The sequence below is a fragment of the Mus musculus genome, chromosome X (assembly GCF_000001635.26).
Source record: "Mus musculus strain C57BL/6J chromosome X, GRCm38.p6 C57BL/6J".
Lineage (NCBI taxonomy): Eukaryota > Metazoa > Chordata > Mammalia > Rodentia > Muridae > Mus > Mus musculus.
In genome coordinates, this window is record NC_000086.7 from 111,370,713 (window position 1) to 111,391,005 (window position 20,293).

Genomic DNA, 20,293 nt, shown 5'->3' on the forward strand with positions numbered 1-20,293 from the left:
ATGCTGCTTTTATATATTTTTTCAGGACTGACGATTTGGTATTGAATAACAAGTTGGTAGTCTTCCCAGAGGACTTCACTGAGTGATGCAGTGTGCTCTGAGACTTGTAAAAGGAAATAAAACCTTTTCTCCCCAAGTTGCTTTAGGTCATGGTGTTTTATCACAGGCAGGAATAGAAACCCTGACAAAGGCAACATCCACAGTTTCTTTTGAGTTTAATATAATTCATTTTATATAGAGAAGCTTAAGAAGGCTTTCTCTCTCCCCTCCCCTCTCTCAGACACACAAACATACCTTTTTCATTTTTTCCCACTTTTCTGGATATGGACTTTTGACAAAAGTAAGCGTGGTATTTGTATCTCTACTTCTGGATTCTCTTTTCTCTTTTTCATTTATCTTTGTTTGTGCTCTTCAACCAATACAATGCAGTCCTGAAGACTGGATCAATATAATAAGTCTTAAAATGAATCTTTCCCACTGCAATTTTCCTTCTCATGCTGTTTTAACTATTCCAGTTACTTTACTTAAAAATGCTGGTGAGCAACCAGGCAGCATACATTAGCTGGTACAATACCCCTAATACACATACAGCAGAGGACTGCCTGGTCTGGTGAGAGAAGATTCACCTAACCCTGGAGAGGTGTGAGCCCCAAGGAATGGGGAGGTCTGATGGTAGTGGGGACATCTCTTGGAGATGGGGAAGGAGGAATAGGATGAGGAACTGTCAGAGGGTAGACAGGGAGGGAGATAACGACTGGACTGTAAAGAAAGATTAAAGATAATTAAAACAAACAAACAAAAAAGAATGCTGGTGAGGCTTATAATGTACAGGATCAACATACTACAATCCACAGACCCAAAGAAGGTAAATAACAAGAAAGTATCAGGAGCCATCACAGAAGAACCTAATAACTAGTAGGTGATCTTCCTGAGATGAGTCCACTTTAGATTAAAATCCATGACAGAATTGCTCCAATAGCCAAGGTTCAGGAGAAATTAATTTTATGAAAGTTTACTGCTATTAGTATGCTTTTCCTGTTCTTATTAAATATATAACTACCACTAGGTATTATCCCACACTTTTGAGCAGATTTCTGCAGAACAAAGAAGATGTACTATTTTGTAGTAATGCTATATAGACAAATAGATAGTAATTCTATAGAATTTCTAATTTGATTCAAATAATTTTTAAAAAACAGTTTTTAGAGATGGGCTTAATTGCTAGAAATTCCAGATGTAATAAAATTAGAACCAAGAATATAATGTGCCACTCCTCAGAATAAGATAAAGGTTGCAGAATAAGACATATAATGAGTGGTTGGAGAGATGGTTCAGTGGTTAAGAACCCTGACTGCCCTTCTAAAGGTTTTGAGTTCAAAACCCAGCAACCACATAGTGGCCCACAACCATCTGTGATGAGATCTGACACTGTCTTCTAGTATTTCTGAAGACAGCTACAGTATACTTTAAGTAAATCTTTTTTAAAAAATAAAAGAATAACAATGAGTTTTCATAACTACACTAAAAAGAGAAATAGACTTGGGACACATTTTTGTTCAAGGAAAACATTCATGTCCAAGGATAAAGCCACAGGTGTGTACTATGATAAATCAAGGCCGTGAAAAAACTGTTGCTTTGAACTTATAATGAGTATATTATAAATGAAACACTACTTTGAACTTAATATCAACATCCTTCTATAACTCTCATTTTATGTGACATTTTACCTCTGAAGTAATTTTCTAATGAACTTTTTGTCTAAGAAGGAATGAAAGACCAGAGAAAAGAAATAAAGTGGTTAGTTGAGTGGTTTGACTTAGGGAGATTTACCCCATCCACCCATCCATCCTTCCATCCTTTCATCCTTTCATCCTCCCATCTATCCATCCAAATGTATATGTCTGTTTGTCTATATATTTGTGTGTAGGGCATATGTGTATGTATGAAAGCTTGCATGAATACTTGTGAAGTTGATTGTGACAGATGGTCGGGGCCAGGACAGAATGTGGGTATATAAATGTTTGAATGTGTATGTGTTTATGCACATTGGCCTGTATACAGCATCTTAATTCTTTTCCTTTCCTCCCTCTGGTTCACAAAGAGTTAGCCGGTTTACCCAGAGAGGTTTCTGGCCGATTCATCAGAGAAAGGAGCACCAGCAATAAATCTTTTCACTTTATCCCCTGCAGTTTTATGATGAGGTGCTAAATAGTTTCTGCCTCAGAGGAACTCAGATAGGCAGGTTAGCTACTGCAGCTATGCAACTTAGACTTAAGATAGGAAAACGTTTTATTATTATACAACAACCCTAAATACCTCATAGGACCAAGTCTTACCCCTGCTGACGATCCTCTTCCTCCTCAGCTTCCTCAAGAAGAACCAAACAAGAAAGAACAAAGAACAATCACTGGGGCTGCCTCCCCCTCCTCTGCAAGGAGGGCCAAAGGGAAGCGGGATGGAAGAGGGGTTGGGGAGGGGAGCAGGGAGAGGGCATTTCAGGTGTAGGCAAAGCAGGGGAGAAAGGAAATCTGCAGGGAGGAGCGCATCTCTAGGACTTGACAGAGACTAGTGGAGAGGGAGGACAAGGACTTTGGCTATGGGTGTGATTCTAGATGAAACTCCTAGAATTGGAGGATATGGATCCTGAAGTGGTCACTTCCTGTAGTCAGGCAGGACTCCCAGTGGAGGGATAGGACAGCAATACATTCATTAAACCTTCCATGTAAAATGGGTCCTGCCTCCAAGATGTGCAGAGACTGATGGAATAGCCAACCAATGACTGGTCCAAACTGAGACCCATCCTATGGGCAAGAACCAATCCCTGACACTATTAATGATATTCTGGTATGCTTGCAGACAGGGGCTAGCATAATTGTCCTCTGAGAGGCTTCAGCCAGCAGCTGACTGAAACAGATGCAGAGACTCAGAGCCAAACACTAGGTGGAGTCTTATGGAAGAGTAGGGAGAAAAACTGAGAGATCTGAAGAGGACAGAGATTCCTCAGGAAGACCAACAGACTCAACTAATGGGGACCCTTGGGGCTCTCAGATATTGAACCACCAAACAAAGAAGGGAGAAGCATGGACTGGACCTAGGCCTCTATTGTATGCATACAGTGTTACCCATCTCTTTCTCTCTCCCTCTCTCCCTTTTACCCTTTCTCTCTCTCTTCAGTGAATTCTTTTCAGTTTCCCTCCAGAATTCTTCTTTGGTCCATAAATTGTTTATCTTTAAATTAAAAGTAGTTTTTAACTGGCATATAAAATTGTATTTTTGAGCTATCATTTATTGCTTCAATCGTTTATGTATTATGTAATGTTTAAATCAAGATATATCAATAATTTCACTTATCTACTGTGAAAGTGTTCCATATCATCTTTTGAAAATATACAGTACAGAAGTTTTACCAATAATTACTGCCTCATTGGCATAGGCAAGGTAGAGATCCTCCCACCTCACCCTTCACTGCCTACAGCAGACAGGAGAACTGGCCCCACCTCTCACTGGCTACAGCACTCAGGAGAGTGTCCCTCTGACTCTCCTGGGCAGCACAGCAGAGCTAATGTGCAGAGGAGATGATACCCATGATATGAGAGCAGAAGAGCTGCCCCTGCTCCTTGCCAGCTGAAGCATTTGGTGAACTAATCAGAGCAGTGCTGGAGAGCTCGCCCTGGTGGTGAAGGCCTGGAAAAGCTGGTAGGCTCCTCAACTCAGCTATCTCTCAAGCCCTGATCCTGGGTTGTGAGTTGGCTCACCCCAACATCTATTCCATTTATGATCTGCTGGAGTCTGTGAAGGGCCAATCCTGAATACCCTAAGGTGCCTCTCCATGGCAAAGGCAATAGTGGAATATCCAACAGGAGTCCAAATGAGGATCCACTATTGATAGTGTAACAGAAGCCAGAGGCCTCAAACCAGACCAATGACTACTCATTGCAATGAATATTTGCAAGTAAAGATGTATGGCCAAAAGGATACACTTTGTAACACACTGTGACACACTACAGCCTCCAGAAAAAATACTTTTGTTTAATCTGTCTGATTTTATTCTCTATTGAGAGAGGAGGTAGCATGGGCTGAGGGCAGACATGAAGGGAAAGGAGATGTGTGGACTGGGGTACATGATGTTAAATTTACAAAGAATCAATCAATCAATCAAATAAAATGCCCTACATGTGTTTTGTTGTTTAGAAGTGTTTCTCCAAACCTTCCTGTCAGATTTCCCTTAATAATTTCAAACGTTATTTCATTTCTGCTTGGCAGTTAACATATTTTCAATTATTTTAATGGTTTCAAATGTTTGGAGGTTTGTTTTATAAATGGAACAAATGGTCTAATTTGGATATATACTCTGGGGATACTGAGTGCTACTCTTCAGTTTGAGGATGGAGTGCTTGTCGTTAAATGTAGAGTAGACCTTGATGACTGATGGCACTGTTGAGCTTGCCTCTACCCTTGGTAACTGTAACTTTACTTATTCTCTTAAATTCTGTGAGATATGCTGGTATTTCCAAATATAATTGGGGATTTTATATAATTCCTTTATGTTACACTAATTTTTATTTCCCGTGATTTGCGATTTTACTGTTTGATGCAAGTATATGTGACTTGTATTTATCCTTGCATAGATTGGCTTTTTTAGTATAGAATATTTAATGTCATATATATATATATATATATCCAATCTTTTATTTTCAACTTACACCAACATATACGATCAATGTCTGACGTAAATTCTTTATGGTATAGACAATATATATGGTTGAGTGATATTTCTAAATCTACATTGACAATCTGCTAACTAATTGGTACGTTTAATTTACCTTTTAAGTTTCTTAAATTGTTAAAACACTATTAGAAGATTATTCTATTTTTTGTATCTGTTTTCTTCTTCTAACATTCTTGAATTGTATAGTTTTCATAATTCTGCTTTATCTATAGTGTTCCTGAGTGTACCTCCTTGTATTTTAGTGATAGCTCTATGCATTATATTTATATAATTTAATATTAAGCTAATTTCATTATAGCAGGAATCATGAAGTATAGAAAATTAACCTCACTTTATTTCAGTTTATGTTTCATAATTTTCTTCAGTAGTTTTATCTAATTTTATAATCACATCTGACAGTACTGTATTTTGCTTCAACCATAAAAAAAATAATTTAGAGAGTTGAAGCTTATTGTTCTCATGCCATTTTTCTTACAGTACTCTTTATTCCTTCCTAATAATATTTCAAGGTTCTTCCAACTGTTTTTCACTGCTTTGTGCATCATTTTACTCTAATCTTTGCTCTTTTAATTTTACTCTTTAGATATGTCACTGCTCTCTTGATGTTACCCTCTAATTGTCTTTTTCCATAAACTTTGTGATGTTTTTGTATGAGAAATTTTTATTAAAACCTGAATGTCTTTATTAGGGTGTTGTGAGACTCTTAAATTTGATTTAAACCATTTGTTGTAGCTGGATTTCTGACACCACTTCAACAGAGGAAGTAAAAGATGCTACCTCTTCAGTGCTAAGTGAAGGCAAACATCCTGTTTCCCCCTTATCCTCTTATGAGATCCAAAGAAAAGGATCCTCAATGGTGCTGGTTAGGAGTAACAAGTACAGCGCTTGAACTTTTTTTTTTTTTCTTTATTTGCTGTCCTGTAACTCACTTTGCAGACCAGAGTGGCCTCGAACTCAGAAATCCGCCTGCCTCTGCCTCCCGAGTGCTGGGATTAAAGGCTTGCACGCACAGCTCTGATAGGGTTTTTGTAGTGCTTTATAACACAGAAGCAGATACGTATACCCAACCAATGGACAGAAACCGGAGACCCCTGGGAAAAGCTGAAAGAATCTGAGGAGAAGGGCAATCCTGTAGGAGGATCAGCAGTCTCAATTAATCTGGAACCCCCAAGATCTCTCAAAAGGAGAAAATCTAGGCTTTTTACATGACTCTTGCTGGCAGATGTCTCTGTGGTGATCAGCTGTGGCACAGATCTTTTATTATTATTATTAGTTATTATTATTATTATTATTATTATTATTATTCAATCGTTTTTATTTTACAGTCCAGCCGTTATCCCACTCCCAGTCCGCCCTCTGACTGTTACTCATCCCATTTGTCCTCCCCTGTCTCCAAGAGGATGCCCCCCCCCCCGACCCCTACCCACTCACTCCCCACCAGATCTCCCCACTCCCTGGGGTCTCAAGTCTCTTGAGGGTTAGGTGTCTGTCTATTCTGACTGAGGCCAGATGAGGCAGTCCTCTGCTGTATATGTGTTGGCGGCCTCGAATCAGCTGGTGTATGCTGTCTGTTTGGTGGTCCAGTGTTTGAGAGATCTTGGAGGTTCCGGATTAATTGAGACTGCTGGTCTTCCTACAGGATCACTCTTCTCAGCTTCTTTCAGCTTTTCCCAGGGGTCTCCGGTTTCTGTCGGTTGGCTTCTGATTCAGCCACTTGTTGGGCCTCTTGAAAGGCAGATATATAAGACTCTGTCTGCAAGCTCTCTACTGTGTAAGCCCCAGTGGCCTAATGGATAAGGCACTGGCCTCCTAAGCCAGGGATTGTGGGTTCGAGTCCCACCTGGGGTGGTAGCACTTGAGGTGCAGCTTTTCTGTCTTAATAACTCCTCCTTTCCTAATACTTTGGTGATGAAGGGTAGACTTTTGCTGAGACTTGTGGAGCCTACCCTCCGGATATTACCTCATAAAGCTAAGACTTTTTCATTAACTTTTTTTTCAGTATCTGTTAGGATATATATTTAAATATTTTCTTTTTCTTAGTTTACTTTGAAGAGTTGAGTAAACAAATCGGAAGTCTTTGGGAGGGGGAGAGTTGAGTTGGAGTATTGTCTTTTATACATTCTTCCAGTTAAAAGGACCCTAACCGGGAAAAAAAAAAAAAAAAAGAAAAAAGAAAAAAAAACCGGGCGTGGTGGTGCACGCCTTTAATCCCAGCACTCGGGAGGCAGAGGCAGGCGGATTTCTGAGTTCGAGGCCAGCCTGGTCTACACAGTGATTTCCAGGACAGCCAGGGCTATACAAAGAAACCCTCCCTCGGGGAGGGGGGGGGCGGGGGGGGGAAGAAAGAAAAAAAAATCCGGGCAGTGGTGGCACACACCTTTAATCCCAGCACTTGGGAAGCAGAGGCAGGTGGATTTCTGAGTTCGAGGCCAGCCTTGTCTACAAAGTGAGTTCCTGGACAGCCAGGGCTACACAGAGAAACCCTGTCTTGAAACAAACAAACAAACAAACAAACAAACAAAAAAACAACCAAAAAACAAGAACAACAAAAAAGGACCCTAATCTGTGTCAATTTGACATAAAACCAGCCAGCACAACTGGATGTATTGAAGGTTATCTAAACTTAATTCCAGTTATTAAATCTACAATAACACATAGATGAAACATGGACTGAGCATTATGTAATCTTATGGGAAGAAGATATTGGTCTAGATTCCTTTAAACTAAACTTGGAACAATAATATGGGAAAACATGAAAAAAATTAAATAAAATAGAAGATACTGCAAGTAAATTCTGTCGTTTTGGAGATGTTTTAAAAATCAAATAATTTATATGTTATAGACTCTAATGTACTTACAGAGCACTATGACTTAGATTTATGAAACAGAAGACCTTATATAGAACCAAAAGTTACTATCCTATTCAAACCCAATCTAATTAAATGTGACAGAAATACATTTGTGCTCAGCCTCCGACAGCTTTGGAACACTCTTATACATCATGCTGTGTGATCTGCTCTATAAAATTAAAAACTACCAATAAAGTTTTCCTTGAATATCAATAGTAACAGAAAACTCATGAAAGAGCCTTCTCTGTACCTTGGCAGGTGTATATACCTATATAATAATGAAAAAATGCTGGTGTCAATCTTGATCATATATGTGGATGATAAAGCTAATTCCTAAAGAACATTACAATATACTATAGAATAGTCAACCTAACTAAAGGTGTCTGTGTTGGTTTCTTAAGATTACACAGTAGTGTAATCTTGACAGAGAATGTCACCTCTTATGAAGATGTCAAATGTGAAGTCTTATTCCAGTAGAAACTGTGCTCCAAAAAACTTATTACTTGCCCAGGTGAAAATTTCACCTTTCAGAAGAGAGAGACACAAGAAATCTGACACTTGAAATTAAATTTTGATCATCTGGGGGAAACTAGTCAGTCACATGAAAGTGGTACTAATGTTGAGAAACAGGTAGGTGTCATATCATGTTGATGTTTGTGATACTCAGCGAAGAAAATACTGGGAGACAGTCATGCACATATCTATGTGCTTATTCGTAGTCATCTTAGAAAAATTCACATTTAATTTTGTCAAAACATATAAATTATGGAAGAAAGATGCAATGACTACTACAGAGTAAAGTCATCTAAAATAATCAAAAATTTTTAAAAAAGAATGATGGAAAGGGAAAATTGGGTGAATATATGTAACATTTGAAATGTAAATAAAGAAAATATCTAACAAAAAAGGACAAAAGCTTGAAATACAAAAAAAAAAATGTTACGTTCAAAAACTAAAGAAAATCAACCACTCCATTTTCAGCTGTAGATGGCTTGAGTTCCATACTTATAATGAATTCAATTGTTTACTCCCCTATCATGGGCCGTCTTTCATCTTTCTCACGCTGCTACTGAAACACAATATACAGAGATTTTGTTTAGCCAGGATAAATTTTACATATAATTTAAAATTTAAATAATTCCTTTTAAAAAGACGGTTGCATTAGAAGGGCTAGAGGATGAAGGGTGCTGTGAAAGGCTGCTCGCTGGATGTGACATAGTTGTCACCCACAGGAACTCACAGTGGCCCTGGTTACTCACACAAGATCAAGAGTTAAATAGCCAACATGGAGTAGGAGTGGGTCTCCTGAAGCCCCAACCCTACTTAAAGAGTTACTGACTTTGATGACTTCTGAAGGAGAGTCATTTTTCTATGGTGGGGATGGCCACTGGAAAGTTTCCCATGCCCCAGTGGGTAACCCCACACATATGCATGTATGGGCAGAGCAAGATAAACCACACACACAAGGGCTGGAGAGATGGCTCAGAGGTTAAGAGCACTTGACTGCTCTTCCAGAGGTCATGAGTTCAAATCCTATTAAACACATGGTGCCTTACAACCAACTGTAATAGGGTCTGATGCCCCCTTCAGGTGTGTCTGAAGATAGCTACACTATAAGTAGGTTTTTAAAACGTATACATTGCATTAATTTTTACAAAATTTTTACAATGTAGTTGGTGCACTTGTGTGTCTTATCACTTTTTAAAATAGGTAAGGGCTATTAGACACATTGCTTATGGTATATCATACAACTTAAATCATGGTTTGACTTTCTTGGGTAACATCTTGTTTATATTTTGTCTACTAAAAATAACCAGCTTTATATTGGAAAGATAAAGGTACCAATAATTGAGGCATAAAAAATAATTCATTTAACAAGTAATTCCCATGCTATATTCTATGATCAAGTATGATTTAGGAAATTCTGGGACTGGAAAAATGAGCATACTCTAAACTCATTAAAGAATTACCTTATTAAATCACAGGTTGCTGGATCCCAGCCCCAGATTTACACTTATAGTAAATTCCCAAATGAAATTACTGCTCCTGACATTTCTGGGAAGAATACAAAATAGCCTAATGTCAGTGGGAGAGATTTTGGCAATATCTTAAGAACAGTTACTTGTGATGGTTAATCTCAATTGTAATTTTTAGAAGATCTACCTGGGAGCCAAAAGCCTCTGACCATGTCTTGGGATAGGGATAGTATTTTGACTCAGTTAAATGAGGTTGGGAGACCCACTGTGGGTAGCACTATTTCCTGGCCTAGATTCCTGTACTACATAAAAAGAGGCACTGAGCTGAGAGAAGTCATCCATTACTCTGCTTGATTGTAGATACATACGATGAGCTGTCTCCAGTCTGTGCTGCCTCGACTTTACCATGATGAGCCAACACATGTCCTTTCTCTCTTAAGTTGCTTTTATCAGGTTATTTTATCACGACAACCAAGACAGAACTTATTAAATCAAGAAATTCTAGTTCTAAATTTTTGTACTAGGGTAAATGGTATATAAGCATGGATATATAAACAATATAAAGTGTATGTATGAACTCTAACATTATCTGTGGTTGCAAAACATTGGAAACTATCAAAGCATAGGAGTTTAAATAAAGTATAAGAAGTACACATAATGAAACATAAGACCGAAAATAAGAATGATACCTATAAGCTAATAATTTCCAAACTACATTAAGTGAGTATAAATTAGGGGGCCTTTGCTTATCAAGAAAGGAAACTGTGTGTGAGTTTAGCTTTATATAAAGAACAAGCACCAGAAGACAAGTTTAGTTACTGTTACAGTTTGAATCTGAAATGGTCTCCATAGGCTCATGTTTTTAAATGCTTTATCTCCAGCTTCTGGCCCCACAAAGGCTGTGTAGACTTTGAGTGGCAGGGCCTGGCTGACAGATGTAGGAGTTAGCCTCTGGATGCCTTATCAGCACCTGGTTCCTAGTATACCAGGATGTGAGAGGAGCTTTGGCTCGGATTCTCATTGGCACAAACTGAGATAATCAGTCATAGATTGAAATCCCTCTCAAACTGTGACCCTTTTCTCCTTTCGGAGCTCTTTCTATCAGAGTTTTGGTTATAGTAATGCACAGATAAGTTACCTACAGGGAGTGTGTAAGAATACAATATAGATGATATTGGCAACACGTTTAGTATATTTATCTATGCAGTGGTAGCCTTCAGAACTATGTCATTTTCTGCATATCTACATTCTACATCAAACAATTAGCTTTAATGAACAGGTAACAGAGGTTAGTACAGAAACATCAGAAACAGAGATTAACTACAAATGAAAAACTATAAAAATACAAAAAACAGAATCAGAGAAGTTAACTAAGAGAACTGCATATCACCTAGAGTTCTTTGGTCCTGAAGTTACATTATAGAAATAGATGAGAATGTTTAACTATTCTTTAGGGACGAGTGGGATAGTATATGCATTTTATGAAAGCATATACATTTAAAATGGACATGGATATGTCTACTGTTTAATCTTCTTATTGATGTCATGAAATAACCATGATTAAAAACAACTTATGGAAGAGTTTTTTGTTTTGTTTTTTAAGATTTATTTATGTATATGAGTACACTGCAGCTCTCTTCAGACAAACCAGAAGAGGGCATCAGATCCCATTACAGATGGTTGTGAGCCACCAGGTGGTTGCTGGGATTTGAACTCAGGACCTCTAAAAGAGCAGTCAGTGCTCTTAGCCACTGAGCCATCTCTCCAGTCCCCAGAAGAGTTTATTTTGACCTACATTTCTAGAGGGGTGAGACCGTCATGGTGGGGAAACATGGAAGCAAGTGACAGAACATACTTCCTTCCAACAAGGTTGTAACTCCCTATAACCTTCTCAAACAGTATTACTAATGCCTGAGCTCTGGGAATAATTTCTCGACCAAGCTACCATGATACAGAAAAGATATTTGGGTAGCCAAAAAGAAAATAGCTGCTATCTACCCCATTCACCCTTATTTATGTATCACATTTCACCAGAAGTGCTCTAGCTTATTCCAATTTCAGTTCAAGTATCACTTAGGCATTTAACTCTACCCCTAGGAACTATGTATGAAGAAACAAAGACCTGTTATTTTCATTTTGGAATCATATAGAGTCTCAAAATGGATTAATTTTGAAAGTGTGTTTGAAAGATGGAAAAAAGTAAAGCAAACCTAGTTCCATGACAGGGATCAAGACATGAAGCCAAATAGTAAATTCTCTTTGAATGCTCAGTACATGAGTTAGCATTTGTAACCAAAAGATTTTCATATACTTACTTTAACAAAATGGCTTAAGTCATTATTCTCTTCAAGGCTCCAAGACAAGGTTGTTACTACATTTTTTTTTTAAATCAGCCAAAGGTATTTCTTGAAATTTGGGATGCTTGTCAAATAACTATTTAATCTTCTATTCTTTTTTGCCTTTCCTATCAGGAGCTCAGTTATAAATTTAATGCTCAAAATAAATTATCTCATAGTTTTAGATATTAGCATACCTATTGTTGTCATAGATGTTTTAGAGCTTCAATTTTAAAGCACCTTATTTGCCATTAAGAAAAAACCTATAATTTCTGTTTAAAAAAGAAAATCAACAATAGTATCTGACACAAAGACAGGACACATTTGTTGAGTAAAAAATGCACCTACTAAAAGTAAATTTTGTTCAGAAATTGAATAATCTGTTTTTAAATATGGTGTCTTGTTTAAAACTTTATAAACAAAATAATCTAAAATATTTATGCTCAGAAAGTATATCAAATGTATCTTAGAGTCTTGAAGCAAAAGAAAAAGTCTAGTGTCTAATCTACACATAAGAAAGGAGATCTGGCAGATGGAGGGAGGGAGGGAGGGAGGAAGGAAGGAAGGAAGGAAGGAAGGAAGGATGGATGGATGGAAGGATGAAGGAAGGGCTTCAAAGTGGAAGGCTGCTCTGTGATTGGGTAGAGGAGGTTCTGGGATCCACAAAAATCCTATAAAGAATATGAGCTGTACCTTCAGAAACAGGCCGGCAGCATCTTCAATAAATCTGTTTGAAGTAAAAAGGAGGACACCAAGGGAATCAAAGAGACAGCAAACTGCAGCCTGGTTGTTTTATCCTTTCACAAATATTAAAACACACTTAGGCCATATCCAGGGATCCACCCCATAATCAGCATCCAAACGCTGACACCATTGCATACACTAGCAAGATTTTATTGAAAGGACCCAGATGTAGCTGTCTCTTGTGAGACTATGCCGGGGCCTAGCAAACACAGAAGTGGATGCTCACAGTCAGCTAATGGATGGATCATAGGGCTCCCAATGGAGGAGCTAGAGAAAGTAGCCAAGGAGCTAAAGGGATCTGCAACCCTATAGGTGGAACAACATTATGAACTAACCAGTACCCCGGAGCTCTTGACTCTAGCTGCATATATATCAAAAGATGGCCTAGTCGGCCATCACTGGAAAGAGAGGCCCATTGGACTTGCAAACTTTATATGCCCCAGTACAGGGGAACACCAGGGCCAAAAAGGGGGAGTGGGTGGGCAGGGGAGTGGGGGTGGGTGGGTATGGGGGACTTTTGGTATAGCATTGGAAATGTAAATGAGCTAAATACCTAATAAAAAATGGAAAAAAATACACACTTAGATTGCTAGGCCTAAAACTTTCCCAGGAACTAATAACTAAAAATGTTCTCTCTTATTCTGCATAAGAGAAACAAAAGCAGAGTTTGTTTGTTTGTTTGAAGACAGCCAGGGGGAACGCAGCAATTTCTACATACTTCCTCAAATTGACCTGGGGTGTGCCAGGCTTACTTCCAAGACGCTGAAATAAGAGGTGAAGATTTTGATTGCCACATATGAACTTTTATGTATGTACAAGTTGTTATAATGTCATATACCATGAATTCTTTTTCAGTTAAAATTTCTTTTTTTATTTCTTCTAAGCATAAAAGAATTGGTCAGCTCTTGGAGACAAATAGATTCATGCTCCTATTGCAGAAGAACCTGCCACTTTACCTTGCAGATAAATGTATTCACTTGAGAAGGCCTAAAGGATTGTAAATTTTCATGCCTGTTTTCTTGTATTATTTCATTTTATACGGATGCTAGAAGAATCTTATGGGAAAAATATAGTTCTGAAAATATCAAGGAGCATGTATTTTTAAACTCCTGCTATATTTGGCACCCAACCTTGTGTATAAACACACATTCATATTCTTTCTCCCTCTCTATCTCCCTATCCCCACTCAATGAATTATATAATTTAGCTATGTATTTAATAAAAGAGGCAGGTTTACATCCATAAATGATCAAGCAAGGTCAAATATAAAATGTTAGAAAGTTACAGCCTTTTTATTTAGTACCCAGAGAATGCCAGTAGTTTAACATAATTTCTTGATAATTGTTGCTCACAGTTTTAACAGGAAGAAAAAGAAATATAACTTTAGGTCATCTTTGGCATGTTGTAAATTCAAAAGGATAGTGATTTCTTCAGAAGCACTGTGAGGTAAAAGAACACTGTAGAATGCACTACTAAATTTGATCTCACACAATGAAAAATGTAGTATAATGAATGAAAACATCATGTCAAAAGGAACAGCGTTTTAAAGAAAATATTTACAAAATAAATAATGGTATAAAATGTATAATAGGAAAAATACAGTTTATAGAAACCTGGGGAAATTTCTACTTCAATTTCAGATTTTAGATTTTTAAGTATCTGTGAAGTGAATCTATATACAATTTCTACTTAACAGTATTTCTGTTGAGGAGTGCAATGAATTCTAGTGATTATTAATGTCTAAATCAGAACAATAGCTACAAGAATTACGAAGTGGAAGTGTCAGAAAATGATTTTTTAAAGATATGGCAGTGGCAAACTATGCTCTTTGCATAAATCCTGGCTAACACATGACTAGTAATATTACTTCTGTTTTGCTACATACTATTTTTCCCATTTATATTATGGGAGATAATACAAGATAAATTCTCATTCATCAGCCATGCTCAGGTTTGGATATTTAATTAAAAGTTTATGTATAACATTTGAAAGTGCCAATTTCTTCCTAGATTACTTTCCTGGTATTCAAAATAATTTTACTATACTAAGAAAAGCTTATACTTTTGCTATAAGTAGTATGTATCAGTTTTAGAAACAACAAATTTTAAGTGAGAAAATATAATCTGAGCAATATTAGTTGATAAAAGGAAAATGGCAACAAATTGGTCAAATGTCAAGTATTAATATATACACATATTGATATACTCTCTAGAACTGTCCCACATAAAACTTGATGTTTAACAACTATTTTCCAAGAATAACAAATAATCCTAACTCAACAAAGAACAAGCAAAGCAGTCATTGGCAAGCCTGTGCCGGCTGTGCTTAGACACAGGAATATAGAATAAGCCTTTACTTGGTATATGTACAGAGACGTAGACTTCTGTATATTTATCTCCATTTTTTTGCTAACAAGTAATTGAAACATAATTATTTTCTAATATAATGAAGGCAATCTTCAATTTTTTTGTTCCAAAAGTAGTTTTCTTTTGTAACTTTCTTCATATTTCAAAGAAACATATGCTCATAATATAGGATTTACTGTGTAGAGGACTTCCACATATTAGCAATCATACTGAATTTTCAATTATCAAACGGTATCATAGTATACAAATTATAGACTAGACTCCATTCGATTATAAGACTAAAAGCTATTCCTGCTTTTAGTGACTCCATGAGCATAATAGAGGTGGCAAACGATCACTATGAATGGATTTATGTTCCTACAGGTAACACAGTACTTAGTCATTCAAATCATCTAAGCAATCACTGATCTCAAGATAAACACTAAAACTTCCTTAAGAAGCACTGAAAAGGAAACAAAAACAACCACTAAATAAATTTAATCATAATTATTCAATCCGGATTTATTGCAGCTTGCATTATTACTTAAAATAGTGTAATAAAATGATCTCTGGGTCCTAAAGTCTAGACACAGAGTATAGATCCATGTACAGCTTTCACTTGAATTTCTCTGCTTTTTTTCTCTATTAATACAATTATAGGTTGAATAAAAGTCCTTATGGTATTCACTACTTATTGTGAGAAATGAAAATACAGATAAATTTGAATCTAACAACATGTAAAGAAATGACCACCAATACCTTTCTCCCTCTACAACATTCTGTTATAGAGAGGTATATTTTCATTATATAAAAAAGCTTGGAATATATTAGACAAAGTATAGAATGCATAGAAAGAAAGGAACTCCACAACTAGAAGACATTTTACTGAATGGCTTGAATCTGAGACCTTCTGAGTATATTCTTTAATCCAGAGAATTCAACAAAAAACTGAATTTAAAATTAATTGATTTGATTTGATTGTAACTCCTGCAACTAGAAACACATTTGCTTAATAGCATTCTTCATTGGAAAGTGCTAGTTCTCCACTCTCCACTAATAAGAAAATGTGCATTAATTTAGTGTTACAGCTTTTGTTGTTTTGTTAGCTGAATTCTGCTGTTCTGAAATGGAAATCTTGTTCTGAAAAAAAGAAAAGGGTAAAGTCCTTTTGGAACACTGAATCCTTCTGAGGATTTGGTAAGTCTTAATGGTGAAAAACTGTTGTGAGGTAATCAAGTAGGATAGTAGAAGGGTTTAGAAATCCAGATGAAGAGATTGAATAGACAAACTGCCTAATTTAAAATACAATTTCCCAGTGTGCCTTCAGGTAGTAAGCTGTTGTTTTCTTTTGTCTTCTTTATATATCAAGGGTCTCTTCTAGTTAGGATACTATTAATCAAGTGTTACAAATGAATTTCTATGGGCAGTTATTATTTTAACATGTTTCAGTGGGGAAACAAACACCAAGCATCTGTTAACTTTGTGGGTTGCCAAACAAATGAAATCACTCCAACCTACCCAGGGTCAATACCAGGAAATCAGAAAAAAAACAGATAATAAAAAATTACGCATCCCTAACAAAATAGGTTAAAAGTTTGATAACAGAAAATCAGGTATCAGCACTACTTTCTACTTTTCTTGCAAATGGTTTTCTAATATGTTAATATCCACTGCCAGATAATGGATTCTTAGTCTACTTTAGCAGACCTAATGTTTTTCTCTTTGAGGAAAAATAAGTTCAATGTCCTCTCCATCCGGAACAGTAAAATACCTCAAAGTTTTACCTCAAAAATATGCTGCTGTCAAATACTACCAAAGAGTACAAAATAAATGATCATGAATCCATTAGGGACTATAGTAGGCTAAAGTCTTACTGAAAGTTTGTTTTAACTGGACACTCATTTATTTACTTTTTGAAAGTATTTGAACCTTCACTCCTTCCATTCAAATTTATTCTAGAATAAGAAGACATGGTAGGCATCCCAGTTCTGCAAAACAAGGGTGTAGCCAGGGCTTTCTTCTACAGTAATGCTGTCTCTCTACTCCACAATTAGGCAAACGCACTAGCATGCCTGTATCTTTTGTACAGTCAATACTCACTGAAGGATGAGAAAGCATGCGCACTGGTTAATCCTTAATGTTCCGAGTGAACTAACTGAAAATTATGATGTTTTTAACACATTGTTTACACAAAGGCTAAAAGGTATTTTTATTTTCACTTTTCATTTTCCAGGTTCATTTTCTCTAATTAGCTGGAAAGCACATACAGACATAGTATGTGTCCTAAAAAGTCAAAACCAAACTAATGTTTTTGACTTCAACAAATCAACTGGTAAGGATGTGTAACAGCACAAAGAAGATCATGACAAGAGCACACTAATTTGAATGTAGGAATACAACTGTTTAAATGCAAGTACTTATTGCGATAAAACAAAAAGAAAGGGGGAAAATTAACCAAATTGAAACACCAAAGACAAAATACTACACCAAGACTAAATGATGCTGTTGTGTGGTATCAGATCAGCTGTTGTTTAATAATGTCCAATCATTTTAAAAAAGACACCTCAAGTAAGAATACAGAATTTATATATCACATGTAGGAAACAGATATTTGTGCATGGACAAGGATCACTTACAGTTTGAAGAGAATACAGACAGTTCGTTTTATTAAATTCCAACATTACATGTCTCCTAGTCTACGTCACATAGTCAGTAATCAGTTCTCTGAACTAAGCACACAGTACACCTAGCACACACTAAACAAAACTCCTATCCGCCAGCTTACATTCATGGATTCTGTCAGTAGTAGTAGCTAATGATATTTTCCTTAACAATATAAAATGACTTTTAAAATTTTCAGCATTTGAAGAAAATAATACACATTACACACTGGTTCTGAATCATAAATTTAATAATACCAATTTGGCCAGTTTATTATAAATGATTTTTAAATGTACTCAAATTTCTGTGTCAACCATTAATATTGTTTCCTTTTTAAAATGTGAAATTATTTTCTTGAAGTATATAGAATTGTCTGATGCTTACTGAAATACATTATATTGTATCATATGTGCTAAGTGCACAAGTCCACTATAATAAAACTTCAACTACATCGCCATAGGATTCAAGGTAGCTCAATATGCTACACTGTAGCTCAAACCACATGGAAATCAGGAATACAACAGAGTAGCTTCACTTATAAAGGGGAACAACGATGGTTGAATTCAATTGATTAACTTCAAAGTCAGCTTAGGTAACACCAAGATCGCATCAACACCATGAAGTGCATATTCAAAGGCTTAACTATGACATTTTTAGGAGCTTACAACACCAACATGAAACCTTTGGATAAAAACATTTTCACTTTCACTACAATTTTATTAGCTGTAAAACATTAGAAGCTGTATGGAACCTTTCTTTAGTTGAAGTCACTTATGGATAATATACAAATCTGTCTGCACAAATTATTAGTGATTTAATTAATCTATCAAAACTTTGGCACCAACCATATCAGGAATTCATATATTAGCACGAATGTATTTTGCTCAGGCACCAAACTACTTTTACTACATTTAGTATCTAAACAGACTCAAATGAATGGAGTGCTTTGGCTATGCACAAGCTATTAGAATACTTCTGTTGTTCTTTTAAGAACAAAAGTTCCTTTTTAGGAAATGATGTTAAAATACTGATATTATTTATCATTATAACATATGAAAAGCATCTTGATTAGTATTAATGAATTCCTAAACCATTTTTGTGTAAAATAATAAAAAAACAGGTTAACTTTATTTGAAAGGAATTTGGAAAGTTAATGTGCAGAGAAGTTAAGACCTTGTGGACATCAATTATATAGTTAAACGTTTGGACACTACTGCAATGACATAGTATGAATATTATGGACCTATGTATGTTCATTTAAAATTCCAACCTCTCCAAAAGAGGCTTAAACAGAATATTCAAGTAATGTGGCAGGAAACAAAATACCTTTGATATGAGATTAGACAAAAAGAAAACAAAGCCAATCCACAACACACATTTAATTTTCTCTTCATCCAGTTAGCTGAGGACTGAAGAGCACAAGACTCTTACAAGCCAGTTGATGTTCGCTTTTTCATGTTCCGCCTCTGAGCTAAACGTGAAGCAGTAACAGGCTCCAGGATTGGATGATGCCTGTTTGGGTTCCGAGCCAAGACAGAATATGGTGCTGCCACTGCTTCCTAGAATAATGACAACACATTACAAGTTCAGTATCAATCTCTGAGGTAAAAAGTATTTCATAATAAAAAGACAAGACCTCTATCTATGAAATGTACCCTTTTATATAAGCTCCTGTAGCAAGGACCCAAGACAAAGAACCAACCATGTTGCCTGGATGGATGGATGGATGGATGGATGGATGGATGGATGGATGGATGGATGGAGATAGAGTTTAAAATATTTATACAGTAGAAATTTTAGTTGATCAAAAAAAAAGAACAAAATTGTGTCACTCACAATAAAATGCATAGGAGATGAACAGTCATGTTAAACAAAATAACCTAGACTCTAAAAAACAAATGCTACACACTTTTTCTCATGTATGGCATCTTTGTTTTACCAGATACATAAGTAGCAGAGCAACAGCAATGAGAGGGGAAGCCCGTGGTCCCAGGGAAGTTTGATGCCCCAGTATAGGGGGATGTTGGAGTGGTGGGGCAAGGGAGTATGGGTGAGTGGGGAGCACCCTCATACAGGCAAAGGGGATGGGGAGGGCAGATGTGAGATGGGGGTTGGTGGAGGGGGTAACCAGGAAGTGGGATATCATTTGAGATATAAACAAATGGAATGATTAATAAAAAAGAAAATTAAGAAAAATTAAAATAAAAACAAAAATAAATAAATAAAAAGACAAAGGTACTATTACCATTACTGATATAGAGCAAGATAAGGGAGATAAGAGACAAGGATATCAGGGGGGCATAAGAGAGTATGTATGATCAAAATATATCATGTATATAATAAACTGTCACTATAAAACCCATTATTTTAGGAAATTTATATAAGTTAAAAGATGATTTTCAGCCGGGCATGGTGTCGCACGCCTTTAATCTCAGCACTTGGGAGGCAGAGGCAGGCGGATTTCTGAGTTTGAGGCCAGCCTGGTCTACAGAGTGAGTTCCTGGACAGCCAGGGCTACAGAGAAACCCTGTCTCGAAAAAACAAAAAACAACCAAAAAAGATGATTTTCTCTAATTAAAAAAGATATCGTAAAAAACATTAAGAGTACAAATCATGAAATGTACAAAAAAAATTCAAAAAATAAAGCTACTTT

At 36.4% G+C, this 20,293-nt stretch overlaps 1 protein-coding gene and 1 non-coding gene across 11 annotated transcripts in view; one reads left to right on the top strand and one right to left on the bottom strand.

Moving 5' to 3' along the window:
• Window positions 1-6,504: 6,504 nt before the first annotated feature.
• Window positions 6,505-6,577, top strand: n-TRcct4. The gene has a single exon. It is a non-coding gene; the product is annotated as a tRNA-Arg (tRNA).
• Window positions 6,578-17,124: 10,547 nt separating this feature from the next.
• Rps6ka6 (ribosomal protein S6 kinase polypeptide 6) overlaps window positions 17,125-20,293 on the bottom strand; it is a 150,261-nt gene continuing 147,092 nt past the window's right edge. For 9 of the 10 annotated variants that reach the window (XM_011247706.3, XM_006528403.3, XM_006528402.3 and 6 more), the window contains one exon: window positions 17,164-19,199. In XM_011247706.3, coding sequence (XP_011246008.1) covers window positions 19,068-19,199 — 132 coding nt within the window. In that variant the 3' untranslated portion in view covers window positions 17,164-19,067. Of the gene's footprint in view, window positions 19,200-20,293 lie in introns of all 10 variants that reach the window. The other variant, NM_025949.3, reaches the window with a different exon arrangement.